Below are 22639 nucleotides of genomic sequence, written 5' to 3'. Positions count from 1 at the left end.
TGCAAGTCTAACATACCCGTGGCTAGATAATAGGTAATTTTGATGTTGCTTAGCCAAACTATGGAACTCTTTGGGGTTCTGTAACTATAAATATCGTGTATTGATTGAAAAGATATTTAGATTAGATGAAAAATGATAGAGAACTTTTATTTGGAATTGAACACAGACACACAGGGCTGAATTAAGGGCGGAAAATTTCGATAAATTTTTGTAGATATTCAGATTTGGATCTGGGTCTAAAATGTCGCTCACAACCACAATTGCAAAAGAACGACATTCAATTCTGAAATTATAAAAATAGGTAAAAAAACTTTTTAAGTTAAACGGTTTTATGTTAAACATACATTGCAATGTTTAATATAAATGTACTAAAAACCAAAAAATAATAAAATAGATACAGTCGTGGGAATTATAAACATATGCATAGACTAGACTAAAATAAAACCGTGGGGCACGTCAATTGTCTACAATCGTTGATTAAAATGTTTAGTCCGTAATCATTTTTTTTATAAGTAGTTTTAGTTTTAATTTTGATTATTCCAAAAAGTTATACTTATTAAAAGAAAAAAATATGAAACACGTGTTTTTTAACCAAATATGTTACTTGATAAACACTCGCAATCGCGCACCCTGCAAAAAAAAGAAACAAAAAGCAGCTCCTTGTCTTTTAAAGCCCCACATTTTTGTGTCCTCAGGAGCTTACTTAAAAAAGGTCCTGGGTAGAACCATAGGTTTGTGTTGAATGTAACCGTGTACGAGTATAGGAATTCTAGGTACGGTAGGATTATCTCTACCATGTGACTGGGGTCTTAATGACCTTCAGTCAAGCAAACACGTTTTTATATAATACAGAAATCATTCTTGATGATAACGCCTTTATCAACTTAATGCCAAAGTATGACATTTCGCGGACTGATCCCGCTGATAACGGTCTGACATTCGACGAAAATAGTCAGTTTTACTTGTAGTAAAATAGGTACTTGTTTTAAAATAAATAAAGATAAGATTTTTGCTGTGACTATTAACGTTTAGCTCTCGTTTATGAGGTAGGCATAGTCAATAGTCGTAAATGGCTTTATCATTAAAATGAGTTTCATTAATAATGACAGATTGCTAATCCGTTTAAAGGAGATCCCAATCCTTAGAGTTAACAAGCATTTTCTTGTTTTCCTTTCTTGAATTTCACAATCTTAATTAGTTTTTAAAGTGGCATACAAGTATAGGAAAATCATGAAAATAACAACTTTATTGTTATGGCTATGCAAAAGAGGCTCTTCAGTTTATCTTTTCTGCTATCGACGCAAAACAAAAACATCATATCTATATGCTGTACAAGACTGATAAAGCCTTGTTTTTGCCAATTTTATCAACTAAATTGTATGTTGACCTAGTACCTGTTTGTTTGTTACTTATTTTATTACTATATGTGATTTGTGCGTTAATTCTAATCGGATACCTTTTTGACTATTTTGTAAAACTAGATTTACAAAAGAATGTCACAAGTTTCGACAAACATAGGCCTTCGTGGAACTTTGTAAGCTTAATTCTTTGAACAACCAACAGGTCATATTATCATAGAGGTCTACCTTTTAAATCAATCTCATAGTAATAAAAAAACAATTAATAATAAATTTAGCAAAATTATTTCTTATTGAATACCACAAAACCACCTTCCTGCTATATTTAGCTTAGATTAATAGTTATAGCTGTGCGTTCAAAGATCATTCAAGTCACGTTTTCTTTTCATTATTTACATATCTTCAACAAGTAATAACATTATGTGATATCTATCATGCACAATCACATTCGTCTTCTTACATAACTATACAATACGTTATCTTAAAAAAACAAACTGGCAGCCATGACAAATATATATACATTTATTATCTTTTATGGGCTAGCACAGACACTATGTGAATCTCAAATCCATTAACCCATTCTTGACCACCGTGCCAATTTGGGAACACTTATTTTTTGAGGGTAGATAAAAAAAGTGTTGACACCAGTGTATGTTCTGTTGCGTAGTTGTGAAGGCAAAAGAGTGCGCTTATGGTAAAAAATTAAATAAAAGCATAAAACATCAAAAGTGATATTGTTTTCATAAATTAAAAATATCTATTTATAGAAGCATCGAGGTAAGTGCATATTATTTACTTATACGACAGGTCGATGTACGATATCGTGATAGTGGTTTTAGTTATTATAAAATAAGATATTGGACAAACGTTTATATGTAAATTTAGTAACTTTTATCTTATGTATGCAATTATACGGTCAAGTAAATATTGGTGTGCCAATTTTGGTACAGTGGCTACAAGTGTGCAATAATTGAATATTCATTTCAGGACTTCAAGATGAGTCGAAAACAGACTTTTAGCGCCAGTAATAACTACAGAGGACTTGAGGATGCCATTCATGACATAATAGAGGATAGTGATGACGGTTTGGAGTATGACCTAGCCATTATTCCTCCAGATCCAAGTATTGTTACTGATGAAGAAGAGGGTTTCGACGAAGATTTGATGCCGTCGAGCTTACCAAATGACGTTCCTGGTAACATTGAAGTATTTGTTCACAATATTGGTAGTCTTTCAGACTCTGGTGACAGTAGTGATGATGAGCCTTTGGCTGCAAAAAAAGCACGTAAAGACACAGGTAGTACATCACATGCAGAGCAATCCAGAAACACTGTACCATCTCGTCGTCAAGCCTTGAATATTCCAATTTGGCGAAAGTGTGCTCCTAACTATTCTACTCAATACGAAGAAACTGAGGAACGGTTACTCTGTGAGAACCATGTGAAAGAGCAACTAAAAGATTTGACTCCTGTTCAAATTTTTGAAAAGCTTTTTGATGATGAAGTATTTGAGATGATTGTACACTTTAGCAATCTTTATGCGAGCCAAAATAATAGACACAACTTTTGTGTCACAACTGAAGAGCTAAGGATATTTTTTGGAATACTCATTCTTTCAGGTTACCATAAGTTACCTCGAGAACACATGTATTGGTCTTTGGATGAAGATGTTGGCGTAGAAGTCGTGTCAAAAGCGATGTCAAGAAATAGATTTAGAGAAATCAAACGAAACTTGCATTTGGTAGACAATAATGATGCTTCGACTACTTCTGATAAAATGTTCAAGGTCCGAAAATTGTCCGAAGTACTCATGAAAAAATATAACCAGTGGGGTATTTTTCACGAGTTTATTTCAATCGACGAATCAATGATTCGGTACTATGGCCATCATCCAGCCAAGCAATTTATTCGAGGCAAACCTGTTCGGTTTGGTTACAAGAATTGGGTTGCTGCAAGTTCTTCAGGATATTGTTATAGCTTTGATATTTACTGTGGAAAGTCTACCACGCCGACCACTGAGCCACTTGGTACAAGAGTAGTAAAATTGCTACTCAATAAATTGACGACGAATGCTGCAAATCATAAAGTATTTTTTGATAATTTTTTTACCAGCTGTGATCTACTCTATGACTTACGTCAGTCAGGATTTCGGGCCACTGGAACTGTGAGAGAAAATCGTACCAAAAAATGCCCATTATCGTCTGTAAAGGAAATGATGAAAAAATCACGAGCAGTATATGACTACAGGTTTGATAAAAATAATGAAATTCTTTTGGTCCGCTGGAAAGATAACAGTATTTGCACAATGGCTACCAATTACGACTCATATGAGCCTTTAGGACTTGTAAAGAGATGGTGTCCAGAAAAAAAGGAGAAGGCTGAGGTGACGATTCCACATCTCTTTCAAAATTACAATAAAGGCATGGGTGGAGTGGATGAATTAGACCAGTCGATATCACTCTATAGGATTGGGATTCATGGCAAGAAATGGTGGTGGGTTCTATTTACCTACATGATTGACATGACCATAGCAAACGCATGGCGTCTACATGTCCTTGCTAAAGAAGATCCCATGGACCAATTGTTGTTTAGGCGAAACATAGCCAGATACTACCTCAGGCATTCAATTCAGAAACAAAACACTCGTCCTTCGTCATCAAATATTGATGGGTTACAATTAGATGGTAAGAACCACGTCCCTGAAAAACTTGTGAAACGTGTACGGTGTGTTGTTTGTCATAATAGAAGCCGTTGGGGGTGCAAAAAATGCAAGAAAACACTCTGTATAGAAAAATCGTGTTTCGCTGATTTTCACTCTTAGGTGGCCACTGTGCCAATTTGGGTACACCCCTGTAATTTCCTGAAAAAATGTTTTTTTTTCATTTTCGAGCAGATTTATTTGTTTTTGTACTCCTCTTTCATGAATAAATAAAGAAAAATTAAAAATTAACATGTGCGTTTTTATTTGGCCTCTAATGGGTTAAACTATTCAGCTAAATTTGGCCTTTCAGTCTTATTAGAGACTGTTCGCTGTTATAAATTATACATAACCAAAGATAACAATTTACTAAACGGCTAGAAACAATCGGAAGGAAACCTGCACATTCAGGCATCAGCCATGATCCAATATGGGTTAGGTTCCCAAAAGGTTCTGCAAAGTTTTATAATTTTGCTAGAGGCCGCCCGCGACTTCGTCCGCATGGAAACTCTATCAATCCCGCGGGAACTCCGGGGATAAAAAGTAGCCTACATGTTATTCTGGGTATTCAGCTACCGACATACCAAATTTAATCGTAATCGGTTCAGTTGTTTTTACGTGAAAGAGTAACAAACATCCATACTGACATACTCAAAAACTTTCGCATTTTTTATATTAGTAGGGTTTTCTTTATCAGACTGATTTGTTTGGTTGGTAACAACACACCCGCAGCGACAAATATTTTAAGCAAATATCAGAACAATTAGTGTTTTACAGATAACACTCATATAACACTGCTTTTTCCCACGGGGGTACGCAGAGATTACAGCTCTACCTTTACGTTACAAATTATATTTCTCTTCAAATATTCTTGACGATCACTGTTTCTCCAAATATATCCTTGAGATCATCATCCTCGCTTCTACCATAGGTCCTCAGAGGTTATTATCATTAAGCGGAATAAAAAATATTTCAGGGCCATACTTTCCATTTGAGAGTTTACACGATAAAAATGTTAGATAAAAGCTGTTTCTGACTCTTATATTACGTACAATTTGTTTTGCAGGAATATATGTATACGTATACTGTGTGTATTGTAATACTACCTGTATAATTTAGCGGACTACCGGCTTGATAACGTAGCTGTGTCGTATTATTATATATAGACAGGGCCGGATTTAGGGTACACCTAGCGGGGCTGCTATCTCAGCTCGCTCAGGAGACACAGAAGAAAAGTCTAAATAGTTCCATTTGTAGAATACTAGCGACCCGCCTCGGCTTCGCACGGGTGCAAAATTCGGAAAAAATTATACATAAAAACCTTCCTCTTGAATCACTCTACCTGTTACAAAAAACCGCATCAAAATCCGTTGCGTAATTTTAAAGATTTAAGCATACAGACAAACAGACTAAAATAGCGACTTCGTTTTATACTATGTAGTGATAGTAATTAAAAAATAAAGAATCCAATACAGGTGTATTAGATTTTTTAAATTATTTTCACTTGTTATAAAATATTTTTTTTAAATACAAGGGCAGAAATAATAAATATTACTTTTACTCGGAAAATAATAATAATGGGTTCGTTCGCCGCTTGTTGCCCTAAGGCTCCCAGTTCTCTCAATGCGGCCCTGATTATTGTTATTTTAATTCTAACAGCTCTCCTTGAATAACAAACGACTTGTTTACAAACGAAAGGGTCTCATATTCACCTACTATGAGTCGTGTCATCCAATAAGATTCTCGTAAGATCATTCGTGTAGGTAGTAGATATAGTAACGCACAACAGATATCGCTTTTACCTTTTAGTTCTCATCTCTTTACATTCCTTTGTGAGGATCAAGTAGGTACCTAAAAATGTCATTGATCGTAAATTGCAAAATACATAATATAATTAGGTGAGTGAGGTAACATGAAAAACGATCATGGCAATCGTTGGAAGAATTCCAATCAGATTCAGCTAGGAATCCCCTACGATTTTTACCAAATATTTACTAATTGGACTCCTACCTGTTTTCTCTTCAAGGGCAGCTGATGTTTGACGACAGGCGGCGCGTGGGCGGGCGCAGCCGCCTCCTTCGCCGCCAAGTCGTCCAACAGCGCCACGCATTTCTCCTTCTCCTGCTCCTCGTCGGCCACCAGCAGGAACCGCCGCCAGCGCGACGAGTCGAACCCCCAGTGGCAGGTCCGGTGCTCCGCCTCGTGCGAGTGGCACACGAACCGCCGCGGCGTGTACAAAGACCGGCATTCTAAACACTGCACTAGGTTCAGGTCGGGCGCGCACACCCCTCGTCCGCCGCCGAAGCACTCGTGGTACACCCGGAACCCCGGCAGCTTGTGCGGGCTCGAGGCCGCGGGCGCGTGCAGCAGCGCCGCGCACAGCCGCTCCGCGTCCGTCTGCGTGATCAGCCCGCACGACGGCGCCGAGCGCGGCAACACGCCCGTCGACTTCAACTCGTGCAGCTGCTCGGGCGTGCACCGCGAACAGTATATCTGTAGTTCATCACACACGCGGTTGATCTGCTCCAAGGTAAAGTTGGTCAACACCGAGGTCAGGATCTGGGGCAGGCACAGCCGCCTCTCGCCGCCCACGCTGAAGCACGAGATGGGCTCGCCCTCGAGCACGGTCTCGCCGCGCTCGCCGAGCACGGGGTCGGCGGCCAGCAGGATGGGCGGCGGCGCGCGCGGCGGCGGCGGCGGCGGCGCGTCGTTACATTCCCGCTCCGCGCGCCCGCAGCCAGGTCCTTGCAGGCTGCGCGGCGCGCTGGCCTGGTATGTTTTCAGCACGGAGGTTATATGAGGCGTCACTACATCCATATTCGGTCACCCCCACCGTCGCTGGACCTCGAGAGGCGCATGTCACGAGCGACCTACGCGCCGGCAAGCGCGACGCTCTGCGGCCGCGATCGAAACATGTCTGACTAGCGCTGAGCCGTCGCGACGGCCGGGCCGAGCGAATGCCGCCCGTTTGCGGCGTCTCCGCCCCGTCGCCACTCGCACACCCGTGCAAAAATATGAAAATTTATGTCGGTTTATCACAGTTTTGAAAGTGTTTTTTGCAAGATATAAATATAACACGCACTATAGAGACACATTCCATTCAGTGAAGTAATATTTCGATTACAAATCGATCGCAACATGAGAAAGAAATAGGACGTAATAAAGGCGAGCGCCTGAGACTGGGGCGTAGATTCCGGCGACTGGCCGCAGTCAAAGCAGCAGACGGATGGCTCGGCTACTGGAGAGTCTAGCCGGCGCCCCGCGCCCCTCGCCCGTCGCCGTGTCACGTGACCGACCTTCCCGTCAAAATATCCAGAATGGCGGCGCAAGCCGCGGCCCGCCCGTATCAAAGACAAAATTGGTAGGTATAGAAAGACGAGTAGAAAATTTAACCGGACCTCAGGACCCGAAGCGTTACAGCTACAGTGGAGGGTGCAATCGGTAACACACATAGAAAAGAAAGAAAGACGAGATACGAACCGTCAGTAGTCTTTATTATACCATTATCCATGCCCAGTATCCAATTCGCAATTAAGATAGATTATACGACACTTAGCAGTAAAGCTAATAACTTAGTCAAGCAATATAAGAGTGATATACCTACTTATGATGAAAAAAGAAAACAGGTCAGTATGGTATATTATTAAGATTCTTGATATTAATATGAAAACATAACTTGCCTCTATCATTTTTTTTACTGAATCGCTCAGTTTTTACTAAAATGTTAGGGTTTTACTTGCCTTGAAATTCAAATTACTTATTAAAAAATGTTTAATGGCATGTTTCCATCATCGCGGTATAATAAAAAAAATATTTCAGTAAGTATAGGTAAATTTTGTGATTTTTTTATGGTAGGTATTCTTTACCTAAACTTTCGCAAGTACGTTTTTTTATCAAGGCATAGCTACCAAAGCGACGTCTACCGAAAGCTACCAAAGCGATAGCGATTGTTATCAAAAACTAAAGAATATAAACATTAAGCTATATTTAAAGCACAGTCATCTTAGAGGAAAAATGGAACTTGGTAATGAATGCATCATTTTGTTATTTATTTACTCTATGACAGTGCGACACGCGCGGGGCGGGTATGAGGCGGGGGGAAGGTGCCAGAGACGCGGGAAGGGGCAGCTGCGTCTACTGCGGCCGCCGTTCGAAACTCCGTGAAAACTGCTTTTTATCAGAAATATTGCATTCGAAATTCAACTTTATAGTTGCTGCGATAACGTCGTTTGAATACGATAGTAATACTAGTTCTGCTGTTAGCAAAATATGAGTAGTTACATTTTGAACGCTATTTCATAAGCACTAAGATGGATTTTAAATGTATCTGCGTATATGTTCTTTGCGAGTACTCATAGAGTGTAAGTAAATACGTGTATGGTGTGCAAAACAAGACTTGCTTTCGCATCGCCCGTGGTTTTGAGTTAGATTCTAGTTAGAATTTTTAACTTTTAAATATATAATATAAAATTCCTAAGACATAAATTTGGTAAAGAGAGAACTACCAATCGATATTCTCCTTTTTTGAAGTCGTTTTTCTAAACCCTTCTCCTAAATTTAACAGTTTTCTGAAAACCGCATCAAAATCGTTTCGGAAACGCGAGATAATCGCGGACAAACATACATACAGGTCAAACTAAGAACCACCTTATTTTGAAGGTGGTTTAAAAAGGCACCACCTTTTTAGTCATTGGATAGGTAATATGTATCTTATCGGTAATGTTTTCTTGTATCTTGTATTCTTTCTTTATGTACCATGGTGATAAGATTAGTTTTAGACAACAACAACATAAATAAATTAAAATACCTAGGAATACCTACGTAGATTCCGGTACTCTTTGCAACTGCATTGATGAACGCACGGTTCAAGGTTCAAGTTCAACATATTTTTAAGCGCTTATTAACATTTAATTTACTTCTTTTAATCTTGACAGGGAAAACAGTGCCAATAATCTCAAAAAATACTCTTATTATTGATTAAGATAGTAGCAAGTTGCTAGCCCATCGCCACTCTAGTTAATTGCTGGTCAAATGACCCTTTCTCTTGATCTAAAGATGAACGTAAGTCCCACCATGTTTTCTAATCTGTGAACACATCCAAGGAAATTTTTTACGTACAATCTCCTTGGTCACCTCAAAGAGGATACACCACACCGTAATTATCACCAAAGAGGACAATTGCTGAGTAGTCGTTCTGCCAGTAAAGCTAAGCTAAAGATTGTCAAGCATAAAGACGAAAGCAGAAATTAATCTACGTAAATCATTATGATCCTTGTCCGTTTAGAACTATCAACTGTCAGAAAAAGAACTGTCATATAAAGACCTCGTCTGTTGTCTGTTGACAGTTGTCAGATCAGATGTCAATGTCAGAATAAATTTCCTTTTTCCTTCGTGTTTTGACTTCAGCTAATATTCTCAATTTACAAAATTACGACGAAATAAAGTGTTTCGGCTTTCAGCCTGCTCGTAAGTGTAAAACTATACGTCACAATGTATTTAGAATTTCGAAAACATATTTTAAAATGATTATTAATTGATTTATCCGTGAACTAAATACATAGATAAGTAGGTACAGACTTTAATCTAATCTTGCCTTGGCTGTTGCTTATTTTACAGATTTGATGGATCCTTGGGGTGACAAAGTACAGACTACTGCGGTTGTATCGGAATTTGAAGACAATTTCAAACCGGAGCCACAGGTTGAAAAGCTATCTGACTCCGCCGAGTATCTCGCTATATTGGGTAAGTTAATGTGTTTTTCATTTTGTCGGCTATTAAGGAGTGATAATTGTCAATATTGCACAACGAAATGTGACCGCAGCGAAGGTTCGCGTTACATTTCGTTATTCGACACCGCCCCGATTGCATTCACATTTCGCACAGCACACCGCTTCTATCGCCATTCTAATTGAACACTATCTACATTTCAGAGCGAAAACTCAAGCAGATTAGAAACAAGAACAAAGTTGTCGAAAACTTGTCCGCATACCGCGCCGACTGCATTGATCGTTTGATGAGAGAAGGCTGTGATTTGGACCCTGTCATCGGTGATACTGAATCTGAGAAGCTGCTGCAAGAATAACTATCAATCCACAAGAACTACTGTAAGTAATCATGGCTACATCATCCCAAGTCGACTTGACTGGAACAACTTACTGTGTAGTCTCAGGAGCCTCACAAGGCATCGGCAGGGCTATCGCAGTTGAAGTTGCAAAACTTCTCGGCCCTAAATCTCTGATGCTACTTTTAGCACGAAACAAGATTGAGTTGGCAAAAACTGCAGAACTATGCGCATCACCTAATGTGGAGGTTCGTTATGAGTCGGTTGATTTGTCAAAGTCTTCTAATTCTGAGATGTATGGTCTCTTACGCAAGTCCCTAGAAGGGCGGGATGTGAAGGGATTTGTTACATCTTTAATTTTTCACAATGTCGGTTCTCTTGGTAACCTGGCTGTGGAGACATGGAAGATGGACGATGTGGATGAATTGAGGGATTACTATGATCTCAATGTGTTTAAAGTTATTTCCCTGAATACTCAGTTTCTCAAGATCTTTGAGGAGATAGATGATAGAGTTGTGATTGTGAACATAACATCTCTCTGCGCTATCAAGCCAATGGGGGGTATGGCTTACTATTGCAGTGGTAAAGCAGCTAGGGAGATGTATTTCAAAGTGTTGGCAGCTGAGAAGGCTCACATCAAAGTACTTAACTATTCCCCGGGGCCCGTGGAGACGGCCATGATTGATTTTGTCCTCACCGAAGCGGTGAATGACAACTTGAAAGATGTATTCACTTCTTTCAAAAGGCAAGGTACTCTGCTGAAGCCTGAAATGACAGCTCAGAAGTGTGTGAAAGTTCTGCAGGCAGGCCTGTTCACCCCTGGGGAACATGTTGATTACTTTGATGATGAATAAATATTAACTTAAAATATCCTTTCTATAAATTTGTAGCTTTCTTACTCAACGTTTCTCATTGCCAAATGTGAATTTGGGATAACTATATGTATTGTGATTTAATGACATTATGTACTCAGGATACTTAATAGGTTTAGAGAAAAAAAAAATTAAAACATTTGAGATGTCAATAATTGAAAGTATTAAATTAAAGGGCCTAGTAGAATAGTAATAGTAAATTTATATATAAAGATTTGTCAAGTTGGTATATACCTATTTAATAATGTGTCTATGCTCTCTATTTTTACTTTTTAGTTTTCTCTCTGGTTTTGTTAGAAGGCGACTGAAGGTGTTAAGAAAATATTTTTTGTTATAATATTACATAGTGAAACCTTTACTTATACTACTTATTACTGAATGCTTATTTTTACGATAAGAAATTTGATAAAGTGTAACTTAACATTCCAAAAAAGGGTGATCTGATCAAATGTTATGTGTTAAATATATTAACTTTGGATCTCAATAGCTAACGGGTTTTTAAATTCAAATAATATGTTGAAACCCACGTCATATACTTTTGTTATCTTTATTGACTAAAATATATAAAAAAATTTTTTTTTCTATTTTTTGCTGTTATTTTGTGTTGATCACAACATCCTTTACTATGTATACTTCTAACATATCTATGAATGCAATTCATATTAAACAATAAATGCTTGAATTAAACTGTATTTTCACTGTTTTGCCCTGTTCCTTATCATTAGTTTGTGAATATATGAGTTACATTCATATTTATCTTGTTTTGTTTTGAACTGGACTTGACCTGAGGGGTTATTTACAATGGCCTTCCTTCTCCCTCTATCTCTGAAGTTTAAAGTTTCATAGATGTCGGTAAAAGGAGACTAAGGGAATAGCAAGCTTCCATGTTGTTCTGGCAAGGAAGTAAAACATAGTGTGTGTGTAGTAGCTTCTATTCCAGTGCAGATTCTAAGACATACATACATATATTATCACGTCTATATCCTTTGCGGGGTAATCAGAGCCAATAGTCTTTAAGACACTGAAAGTAATGCAAAAAGGACCCAAGGTCCTATTGTGACCGCGCATCCTGGAGAAGGTAAGTCTGATAATAAAAGAGACTCATCTAATTTTCATGATACTGGTAGCAGAATCCCTTGAAGTGAATAGGATACAAGGTATTAATGACGTCAACATAACATGTGACGTGTGGTTCCCGGCACCAATCTATTCAAGATTGTTGGTTCTGTCTACCCCGCAAAGGATACAGACGTAATTATAATTTATGTATGTTATGTACATACATATGGTCACGTCTATATCCCTTGCGGGGTATACGGAGCCTGTAGGGGTAGCAGTCTTGAAAAGACTGAATGGCCACGTTCAGCTATTTGGCTTAATGATAGAATTGAGATTCAAATAGTGACAGGTTGCTAGCCCATCGCCTAAAGAATAATCCCAAGTTTGGAAGCCTATCCCTTAGTCGCCTTTTACGACATCCATGGGAAAGAGATGGAGTGGTCCTATTCTTTTTTTCATCTGTGCCGGGAACCACACAACACATATATATTTTATAATAATAATAAATACTTATATGTATAGCATTTGTGTTACCACTCAAAGGGTAATGAGTGTGGAGGAAGCGGGAGAGGTAAGAATCGTAGCAAGTGGAAATGCATAATCTCTGCCTACTCCAATGGGAAAAAGGCGTGATGGTATGTATGTATGTACTTATATAGATAAACATCTAAGCCGTGTGGTTCCCGGCACCAATACAAAAAATAATAGGACCACTCCATCTCTTTCCCGTGGATGTCGTAAAAGGCGACTAAGGGATAGGCTTACAAACTTGAGATTCTTTTTTTAGGCGATGGGCTAGCAACCTGTCACTATTCGAATCTCAATTTTATCTTAAAGCTGAACGTGGCCTATCAGTGCGCTCAGAACTGTTGGCTTTGTCTACCCCGCAAGGGACATAGACGTGATTATATGTATGTATGTATGTACATCTAAGCCATTGGGAAAAAGTTCGTTTCTCATCATGCCCCTACCGCTGCGCAACAGAATACATTAAATTCTTTTAAAAACTGACGCATCTCTTTCAGATATGACGCGAACATGACGGGCCGCAAGAGTCTCTTCATATTCCTGATGGGGTTGGCATGGAAATGCCGGTTCAGCATGCCGTTGCTGCTCAGCGGTACGGTCGCCATCTTGGGCAGGGCATGGATGTTCCAAATTAGAGTGCACACGGTCCGGAGATTACACGAGAATGAGGCAAGTTGGTACAATCTATATTATTATTGTGAACCGGCTTTGTCCGCGTGGAATAGTTATTTTGGACATCATTAAAGCTCTTAAGGATGAATATTTTTCCACGTTATTTTTTCACATATTCCATTATTTCTTTGCTCCTCTTGGTTGCAGTGTGATGTTATGTTTGTATAGCCTAAAGCCTTCCTCGATAAATGGTCTGTTCAACGCAAAAAAAAAAATTTCAATTCGAACCAGTACTTCCTGTGATTAGCGCGTTCAAACAAACAAACTCTTCAGCTTAATAATATTAGTATAGATTTAAAAGTGAGTCTGTTTTTCCTGTCAATATCACTGAACCGATTTCTGTAAAATTTTGCATACATACAGTGTGGAAGTACTAGGAAGGAAATGGGTTGTGTTCACGCTGGCGGAGCCGTGGGCAAGAGCTAGTATTATGTTAATATAACGAGAAAAAAATTGTGTGTTGTATTTTTGTTTGTAATGAATTATTTTAAAATCTTTTATTGTATTTATGCATTTTTTTTTCGTAATTTATGTATTTTTCAGTTTTTCTGTTTGGTCAGCTGCTTGACTGGTAGAGAATGCCAAACGGCATTAAGTCCGCCTTTTGTACATTTTTGTTTTGTGCAATAAAGTTTTAAACAAATAAACGTCTTAAAAGGCGACTAAGGGATAGACTTACATATATACTTGGGTTTCTTCTTTTAGGCGATGGGGCTAGCAACCTGTCACTGTCTGAGTCTCAATTCTATCATTAAGCCAAGCCAGTTGAGCGTGGCCTGTCGGTCTTTTCAGGACTGTTGGCTCTGTCTTCCCCGCAAATGATATAGACGTGACTATATGTATGTATGTATATACCTACATAATAGTCACGTCGTATCGACGTATCTACATAATAATTGTTCCATATTCTTCCTACAGCTGGCATATTACGATGAAGAAGAGGAACAAGAAGATGATGACGGCTCCTGGGAGACTGAGTCCACGGATTCTTGGGAGACCATCGTGGAGGAAGTAGCCTATGGATGAACATACATTTTATCGAAAATTATATAGTATTTTCTAAGCTAAATTTAGAAACATAACCTCAAATATAATTCTGTAAAAGAAGGAAAAAATGTGAAAACAGTTTTCTCATGAAAAATTAATTGTGTCTACCGTATCGTCCTAAACAAGTTATACGAAAAAAAAATTCTTAAAAATAAAATTTTGTTGCAGAAAGGAAAGATACAAAAACGTTTTTTTCTTGTAAACTAAGTTCTAGGTCGGAAAAATAACTTGCCAAAACCAATATGTTTATGAAATTGTTTAATATCGAGTAGGTACCTAAATTTATTGTAATTGTTATCCATATTAAATTCCAATTTTGAAGTAAGTATTGTGTTTTTAAACTAAATATTATTTTTGATTTTAAGTTGTAATAATTAATATGTCATTAATTAGTCATTGTAAGTAGATTTACTATTATCACAGAATTATAAAAGACTAGCTTTTGCTCGCGACTTCATCTACGTTCTTCGTAATAGTCAACTCTAATAGTCAAATTTCATCAAAATCGATTCAGTGGTTTATGCGTAAAAGTGTAACAAACAGACAGTGTTACTTTCACATTTTTATTATTAGCAGGTATAGGGAATACTAACTATTGACCAGCTGTTGCCTGCGACTTCGTCCGCTTTTTAAGTACAGACACCGGTCATTTACGATCTTAATATATTTAAATATTTTATTAGATACGAAGGGATTTAACAGCAGAATAAAAAATATAGTGAAAGTAATATTCGATTTTTTTTTTGCATTTTTAATTAATTTGAAATATCAATAATAGTAGTGTAAATAATAAATAATTACTTAGTTGCGTTTTGTTCGCACTCTACATTGGTAAAGGTATATTAGGTTTGTGGTTTAATTACCCAGTTATTTTTTAAAGTAAATTGCTTAAGTAATTAATTTACGGGCTGTGTGTTAGAATGTTTAAGTTGAAATAAAATGACGCCTCATATGTTTTGAGCACTTTTTTTTATTTATTTTTCCATATACATTCTATGTAAGTACGAATTTGTTTTAAAAACAAAGGTATCTATATATACATATGTATCTATGCGTATCTACGCAATACTTAAGTCGCATTTAGGGCGCATTTCCATCAACGTTTAAAAAAGGTGAATGAATAATTTGCTGTCGCTTCGTTAAAAAGGTTTTAATTTATCAAATTTATCACTTAAGTCATAAAGAGTTGCTGATGCTTAGGATTTACCTTGCCGTGAGGTTTGCGGCACCAATTAATAAATAACAGGACTACCCCATCTCGTTTCCATGGATGTCGTAAAAGGCGACTAAGGTATAGGCTTATAAAGTTGGGATTTTTCTTGTAGGCGATGGGCTTGCAACTTGTCACTATTTGAATCTCAATTCTATCTTAAAGCCAAACAGCTGAACGTGGCCTATCAGTCTTTTCAAGACTGTTGCCTCTGTCTACCCCGCAAGGTATATAGACGTGATTACATGTATGTATGCATGTATGACTTGCCTAAATTTCCCTCATCAAAGGGCTTAGATTATAAAATTAAAAAAAAAAAAATGGCGACCCCGCCCCGCCCGATTGTTAAAAAAAATTATGTCAATCAGAAAAAACGACAGCGAAATAAAATTATTTACAAAGTCCTTGACCACAATAATAAATAAAATAGAATTAATTGAAAAATGTACACACAATATTGTTGAATTATTGTCACGATGAATTATATTTCATAAGGTGATTTTGTTTGGTCTCCTGAAGTGTGTGATAATAATTTTATGTTTTTAATTATCCATTGTTTTGAGAATATACAGTTATGGCCAAACAACCGCCAGCGGAGAGATATATTCCAAATGCACTGAAATTCGCATTTGGAGGACTTTCTGGGTAAGTTTTCGGTTTTTATTATATAAAATAGAGCGTCGGCAGTTTAAATTTCTAAGGTACATTCTCGCCCTAAAATAGCACAAGTTTAAACCTGAGGATCCTAGCGAACTTTTACCAATGATTGCTAATTGATTTAAGTACGGTGAGGGAAAACATCGTGAGAAAGTCAGATGTTCCATCCTGGCCCGGCCACAAAAGCTTTTGCTATAGAGCAGAGAGTCCCAAACTTATTTTGTCTACTGCCCACTTTGAGAATAAATATTTTTTTAGCGCCCCCATTTTTTTACCTATTTAAAAACCACAATAACTTCAAATTAGTTTAATTAATTATTGTGACCTATATATGTATATAATGCTCTACACAACGCCCTCATTTTCTTTCCGGGTCTCTTACCGCCCCCCTTGAGACCTGCAGCGCCCACAAGGGGGCGTTATCGCCCACTTTGGGAAAGACTGCTATCGAGAATCAAATTAAAATGATGTCCAGGCGAAAGCATCTTTAATAAAACAACTAGGATCGAATATGTATTAGGTTCCAATGCTCAGTGGTTACGCAAGGCCTAAACTACATTTGGACTAGGCTAGCTTAGTTTTCACTTCAGAGGGCCTTGCGAAAGGAAAAGGCCCCCTTACACCGAGACAGGTTTAGTATAAATATTACATACAAACATACATATGGCCCTTGCGGGGTAGACAGAGCCTGAATGGCCACGTTCAGCTATTTGGCTTAATGGTAGAATTGAGATTCAAATAGTGACAGGTTGCTAGCCCATCGATGAGATGTAGTAGTCCTATTCTTTTTAGGCTCAGTCTACCCCGCATGGGATATGGACGTGACCATATGTATGTATGTATGTTGGTATTATCCACTTGTGACTCGCCGGCACTCCATCAAAACTGGAGGAGAAAAAGAGGAGGTTCCCAATTTGCGATTTTCGATTATTTTGTTCCTAGCATGGCAGCAACTTGTGTGGTGCAGCCACTGGACTTGATAAAAACAAGAATGCAACTAGGCGGTGGTAACAAGTCTTCTTTCACGGTCGGGAAGGAGATCATAGCTAAGGAGGGACTCCTCGCAATATACTCTGGTCTCTCTGCCGGTCTACTAAGACAAGCTACCTACACAACTACCCGATTAGGAGTTTTTAACTATCTCTTTGACACGTATAAGGAGTGAGTATGGATTTAATATTACATCAAGCACTTTGATAAATTATTTATGTTGCTTTGAAGAGCTAGGTGTTATGCCTGGGGAATCGCGGCTCCGACGATGTTGTGTCGGAGGTTGTAGGTATATATGCTCCAACCCTTGAAATCTTTGCTTGCGCGATTTAGACTCTTCGCTGTTATTGGCTGATAGCGTCACGTGATTGACTGTTGTGACTTGTGGCGTAGAGATGTTGCCGCAGTCGGATAAGTTCTAAAATCTCTTTTTAATAGGACCACTTCATCTCTTTCCCATGGATATCGTAAAAGGAGACTAAGGGATGGGCTGACAAACTTGGGATTCTTTTTAAGGCGATGGGCTCGCAACCTGTCACTATTTGAATTGTGAAGAGCGAGAATTGAGATTCAAATAGTGACAGGTTGCTAGCCCATCGCCTAAAAGAGGAATCCCAAGTTTATAAACCTATCCCTTAGTCGCCTTTTACGACATCCACGGAAAAGAGATGGAGTGGTCCCATTCTTTTTTGTATTGATGCCGGGAACCACACGGCACTAGATGGCGGCGATTGAATCACATACAAATTCACGTGTAGCGAGTAATACTCGCACTAACCCCTCTGTTCGTATGACCGCTGTTTGACCGCTTGTCGAATATTCCAGAACAAACAAGACAGCGCCCGGTTTTGGTATAAAAACTCTGATGGGTGTGGCCGCGGGTTCTATAGGCGCGTTCGTGGGCACCCCGGCGGAGGTGGCCCTCATCCGCATGACGGCTGACGGGAGACTGCCCAAGGAACAGAGGAGGAACTACAAGAACGTGGCCGATGCTTTGTTGAGGTTTGTAAAATATGGTGCCCGTATGGAAGGAAAGTATGTCAACTGTCGAGAGTTCAGTCGCGACAACAGTATATTAAAGTAACTTTTGTAGGTACATTAGCTAAACATAAGTTTAGGATAAAATTGTTGTTATAATTGTATGTACAATAAACGGTATTCTATTCTATCTGTCTATCTATACGTGCTTCTTTTAGAGGATTTAGATCTAGAAGGATTGATTTACACCAACAATCACCTTAGTTCTTTCTTTGAACCGTTGTAAAAGTAGAATTAATAACTTCTTCTTTTTTATAATGAGCCTAAAACAATAGTTTAAATTTACCTACTAATTTCAAATAACTAAATTCAAGTGAAAACATCATAGGGCTAGCAACCTGTCACTACTTGAATCACAATTCTATCATTAAGCCAAACAGCTGAACGTGGCCTATCAGTCTTTTCAAGACAGTTGGCTCTGTCTACCCCGCAAGGGATAAAGACGTGATCATATGTATGTATGTAAGTATGTTCTTTTTTATAATGAGCCTAAAACAATAGTTATTTACTAATCTAGTCAAGCGAACACATCATGAGGAATCATATACATTCAGGTTACTTACAGGGTTGTTAACGTATATAAAGTGGCTTGTTGCTATATTGCTTTTTTTTCTTCAGAATAATAAGAGAAGAGGGTGTACTTAAACTATGGCGGGGCGCCACGCCCACCGTCGCCCGCGCCATGGTGGTCAACGCGGCGCAACTTGGCACATATTCACAGGTTATAAATATATACATATGGTCACGTCTATATCCCTTGCATGGTAGACAGAGCCAACAGTTTTGAAAAGACTGAATGGCCACGTTAAGCTATTTGGCTTAATGATAGAATTGAGATTCAAATAGTGACAGGTTGCTTGCCCATCGCCTAAAAGAAACCCAAGTTTTTAAGCCTATCCCTTAGTCGCCTTTTACGACATCCATGGGAAAGAGATGGAGTGGTCCTATTCTTTTTTGTATTAATGCCGGGAACCACACGGCACCCGGGAACCACACGGCACTATAATATACCATTAAGTATACACGGCACTATAATATAACTATAAATATATTATTAAGAAATTATTAAGAAACTAGAGGCTGCCCGCGACTTCGTCCGCATGGTAACCCTATCAATCCCGCGGGTACTCCGGGTGAAAAAGTAGCCCATATGTTATTTTGTGTCTTCAGCTACCTACATACCAAATTTTAACCCGAAATCGAAAAGGTTAACTGGAAGAGATTGCTTTAGCGATAAGTCAACCAGTCCACTCGTTAGTCGGCTTTAGTCCCAGTTGCATCCTCACCATTCTGGAGAAGAGCCTGGGGTATGCTTTTGACCATGGATCCTAAATTGAGTGAGTTAGGTTTCTACACGAAGGGACTGCCATCTCAACCTGATAAGTTTTTTTTTGGACAAAAATTACACAGCTTGAGTTAGCCTCGAAGTAAGTTCGAGACTTGTGTTACGAGATACTAGCTCAACGATACTATATTTTATAATAAACTAGCGACCCGCCCCGGCTTCGCACGGGTGCAAAACTCGGAAAAAATTATACATAAAAACCTTCCCCTTGAATCACTCTACCTTTTACAAAAAACCGCATCAAAATCCGTTGCGTAATTTTAAAGATTTAAGCATACAGACAAACAGACTAAAATAGCGACTTTGTTTTATACTATGTAGTGGTACTTATATAGATAAACATCCAAGACCCAGGCCAATCAGAAAAAGTTCTTTTCCCATCATGACCTGGCCGGGATTCGAACCCGGGACCTCCGGTGTCACAGACAAGCGTACTACCGCTGCGCCACAGAGGCCGTCTGTAAATATAGCTTTGTACTGCCTCTTTTTGTGCTGTAACGTATGTTTTATTCAAGAAGAAGAAGAAGAAGAAAATGCTGCGGTGCAGTTTGTTACCGCTTCTTCTGCACTGACGCCTTGGAAGCGGCAGTAAACTTAGTTTTTAAGTAATTTATTTGACGTTAACCAATGTTGTTAAACCATACGTTTTGGCAATTATTAAGCGATATATAGTATCCTATAGTAATGAATAAAAATTTTGAATTTTGAATTGAATTTTTTGAATATGTTGCATCATTCTTATTAATAAACTTCGTCGTGTCACGCGCAATAAATTATACTGCAGGCTCGTGAGATGTTCCTGGCGTTAGTACCAGACGGCATTGGACTCCATTTCTGTGCGTCTATGGTGTCAGGTCTCATCACCACGATCGCGTCTATGCCTGTGGACATCATCAAGACCAGGTAAAGGTGGATTATTATAGACTAGCGACCCGCCCCGGCTTCGCACGGGTGCAAAATTATAAATGGTATTAAGTATACATAAAAACCTTCCTCTTGAATCACTCTACCTGTTACAAAAAACCGCATCAAAATCCGTTGCGTAATTTTAAAGATTTAAGCATACAGACAAACAGACTAAAATAGCGACTTTGTTTTATACTATGTAGTGATATGCCGTTCCATGCTGGTCTACCATACTGCTACATACTATTTGGTCCAAAACGAGGAAATTTTTACAAACTTAATGTATGGGAGTGAAAGTTGGGTATGGCAAAAGAAGCACGAAAGCAGAATAAATGCAGTGGAAATGAGAGCGTTAAGTAGTATGATGGGTGTGAAATTGAGTGACCGGATAAGGAAGTATGCAGAGATCGTGGCAAGTGGAAAGAGGTAGTCTCTGCCTACCCCTCCGGGAAAGAGGCGTGATTTTATGTATGTATCTTACAAACTTGGGATTCTTTTTCTAGTCTATGGGCTAGCTGAGTCTCAATTTCATCACATGCCGTCTGCTTAGAGACCTTAGAATCTTTGTGACTATTGATATGCTAACAGCTAGGAGGCTGACTGCGTAATCAGTAGGTTTGTATATTGTCCTCTGGTATTCGTATGGAGTAAAGCAGTTCATCGCTTTTTGTTTTCAAAAATATAATATTTTAATTAATGATTTTAATGGTATTTATCGCAATATAGTTTACTAGCAACCTGCCCCTGCTTAGTACAGATAGCATTTTGATTTTCATACACACATAACTTTCACCCCCCATTTTATTATAAGGGGTTGATTTTTGAAAAAAGTATTCTATTTTAGAACGCCGGTTTTAACTATATGCACAGAGAGATAGACTTTCGCATTTATAAATTAGTAAGGGATTACATATATCCAAAGTTTTACTCGAAGTAAGAGCTAAAAAAATTTAGAGCTAAATTGGATGTGGCATATCAACACAATTCCCAAACGTGAGCAAAATACATATAAACACTAGAGGTCGCCCGCGACTTCGTCCGCATGGAAACCCTATCAATCCCGCGGGAACTCTGGGATAAAAAGTAGCCTATGTGTTATTCTGGGTCTTCAGCTACCTACATACCAAATATCATGGTAATCGGTTCAGTAGTTTTTGCGTGAAAGAGTAACAAACATCCATACATCCATACAAACTTTCGCCTTTATAATAGTAGTAGGATATATGTGAAACTAAGTATCAGTAAACATATGACAAAATGAACCAGTAAATTATAATTCGCAATTATAGAATTCAAAATGCTGCCAAAGGCCAGAGTCAGGTGACCGTGGTTACAGACCTGCTTCGCAAAGAGGGCGTGCTATCTCTCTGGAAGGGCTTCCTGCCGTACTACGCCCGTCTGGGACCACACACCGTGTTGACATTCATCTTTTTGGAGCAAATGAACGCTGCCTACTTCAAGTATACAGCGCAATGATTCAAATGCGGGTAGTTTGTGTAAGATGTTTTGTAGCTGCGCGCGCAGAGAATACGTGGAGTTCCTTTTTTAAATTGCCAAAGTTTTTGTAAAGTTTTGTATTTTTATCAACTACTAGTATTCTCTGCCTACCCCGCCGGGAAGAAGGCGTGATTTTATGTATGTAGTATTCTGTATTGATAGCAGTATTCTGTTACGTCTTCGCATCCTTATTCTGGTAGATGTTAACCGACATTCTACAGTAAATCGGTTCTTTTGCTATTACTACTTATTTCACTTTTCAAGAATATGCATTTTTGAATCGTCTTTTTGTTTCTGTGTTTATTGATTTATTGTAAGGATTAATGAAGGTATCTAATTTGAGAGGCGTTTTTGACGCTATTCCTTCATTTCATCAGATTTAATTTATTTTTCGATGTTTTTATTTTATAAGTTTTGTAAGGTTTACTCTAGTGTCGTTAGTTTTGTATTGTAATTTTATTTTGGTGAAATTGTAATGATTTAATTGTATCTAATTAAAATTATGTTTAAAACTGTTGTTTTCTTTATAAATGTCCATTTTCGGTAATTTAGAGCTGGATTGGAAGCGAAGACACATTGTGTTATCTAACTGTAGTGTTTGTAAAAGTCAATCAAATGACAAGATTATATAAAGTTTTTTTTTTTAATTTTTTTTTTAATTTTATCTACAAGACAATTTTGAAAAAGACCCAGGTTAATCAG

At 38.2% G+C, this 22639-nt stretch overlaps 5 protein-coding genes across 5 annotated transcripts in view; 4 read left to right on the top strand and 1 right to left on the bottom strand.

Annotated features, from left to right (window-relative positions):
- Positions 1-7287, bottom strand: part of LOC106138828 (ski oncogene) — a 50441-nt gene extending 43154 nt beyond the window's left edge. Inside the window, exon 1 of the mRNA XM_013340108.2 lies at positions 6066-7287. Within this exon, the coding sequence (XP_013195562.1) occupies positions 6066-6872 (807 nt within the window). The 5' untranslated portion in view covers positions 6873-7287. The remainder of the gene's footprint in view (positions 1-6065) is intronic.
- A 2107-nt stretch (positions 7288-9394) lies between these two features.
- On the top strand, positions 9395-10137 carry LOC106138848 (uncharacterized). The gene is made up of 3 exons (XM_013340136.2): positions 9395-9521; positions 9672-9797; positions 9986-10137. The coding sequence occupies exons 2-3, from the start codon at positions 9677-9679 to the stop codon at positions 10135-10137; spliced, it is 273 nt and encodes a 90-aa protein (XP_013195590.2). The 5' UTR covers positions 9395-9521; positions 9672-9676.
- On the top strand, positions 10019-15257 carry LOC132902714 (uncharacterized). The gene is made up of 3 exons (XM_060948852.1): positions 10019-10159; positions 13073-13244; positions 14166-15257. The coding sequence occupies exons 2-3, from the start codon at positions 13086-13088 to the stop codon at positions 14271-14273; spliced, it is 267 nt and encodes an 88-aa protein (XP_060804835.1). The 5' UTR covers positions 10019-10159; positions 13073-13085; the 3' UTR covers positions 14274-15257.
- On the top strand, positions 10170-11675 carry LOC132901741 (sepiapterin reductase). Its single transcript, XM_060948851.1, has one exon. The coding sequence runs from the start codon at positions 10170-10172 to the stop codon at positions 10968-10970; it is 801 nt and encodes a 266-aa protein (XP_060804834.1). The 3' UTR covers positions 10971-11675.
- A 777-nt stretch (positions 15258-16034) lies between the features above and the next one.
- On the top strand, positions 16035-22257 carry LOC106138809 (mitochondrial 2-oxoglutarate/malate carrier protein-like). The gene is made up of 6 exons (XM_013340090.2): positions 16035-16149; positions 17104-17322; positions 17977-18153; positions 18808-18910; positions 20319-20437; positions 21730-22257. The coding sequence occupies exons 1-6, from the start codon at positions 16079-16081 to the stop codon at positions 21914-21916; spliced, it is 876 nt and encodes a 291-aa protein (XP_013195544.1). The 5' UTR covers positions 16035-16078; the 3' UTR covers positions 21917-22257.
- Positions 22258-22639: the final 382 nt, after the last annotated feature.

The sequence above is a fragment of the Amyelois transitella genome, chromosome 17 (genome assembly GCF_032362555.1).
Source record: "Amyelois transitella isolate CPQ chromosome 17, ilAmyTran1.1, whole genome shotgun sequence".
Taxonomy (NCBI): domain Eukaryota; kingdom Metazoa; phylum Arthropoda; class Insecta; order Lepidoptera; family Pyralidae; genus Amyelois; species Amyelois transitella.
Note: the sequence above shows the minus strand (reverse complement) of the source record. Positions and strands in the feature narration are given on the sequence as shown.

Bases quoted from the DNA above. Each gene is read 5' to 3' on its own strand.
- LOC106138848 (XM_013340136.2), top strand. From the start codon at position 9,677: ATGGATCCTTGGGGTGACAAAGTACAGACTACTGCGGTTGTATCGGAA. The intron at 9,798-9,985 runs GTAAGTTAATGT...TCTACATTTCAG, and splicing joins CGAGTATCTCGCTATATTGG to AGCGAAAACTCAAGCAGATT.
- LOC132901741 (XM_060948851.1), top strand. From the start codon at position 10,170: ATGGCTACATCATCCCAAGTCGACTTGACTGGAACAACTTACTGTGTA.
- LOC132902714 (XM_060948852.1), top strand. From the start codon at position 13,086: ATGACGGGCCGCAAGAGTCTCTTCATATTCCTGATGGGGTTGGCATGG. The intron at 13,245-14,165 runs GCAAGTTGGTAC...TTCTTCCTACAG, and splicing joins GGAGATTACACGAGAATGAG to CTGGCATATTACGATGAAGA.
- LOC106138809 (XM_013340090.2), top strand. From the start codon at position 16,079: ATGGCCAAACAACCGCCAGCGGAGAGATATATTCCAAATGCACTGAAA. The intron at 16,150-17,103 runs GTAAGTTTTCGG...TTTTGTTCCTAG, and splicing joins GCATTTGGAGGACTTTCTGG to CATGGCAGCAACTTGTGTGG. The intron at 17,323-17,976 runs GTGAGTATGGAT...CGAATATTCCAG, and splicing joins CTCTTTGACACGTATAAGGA to AACAAACAAGACAGCGCCCG.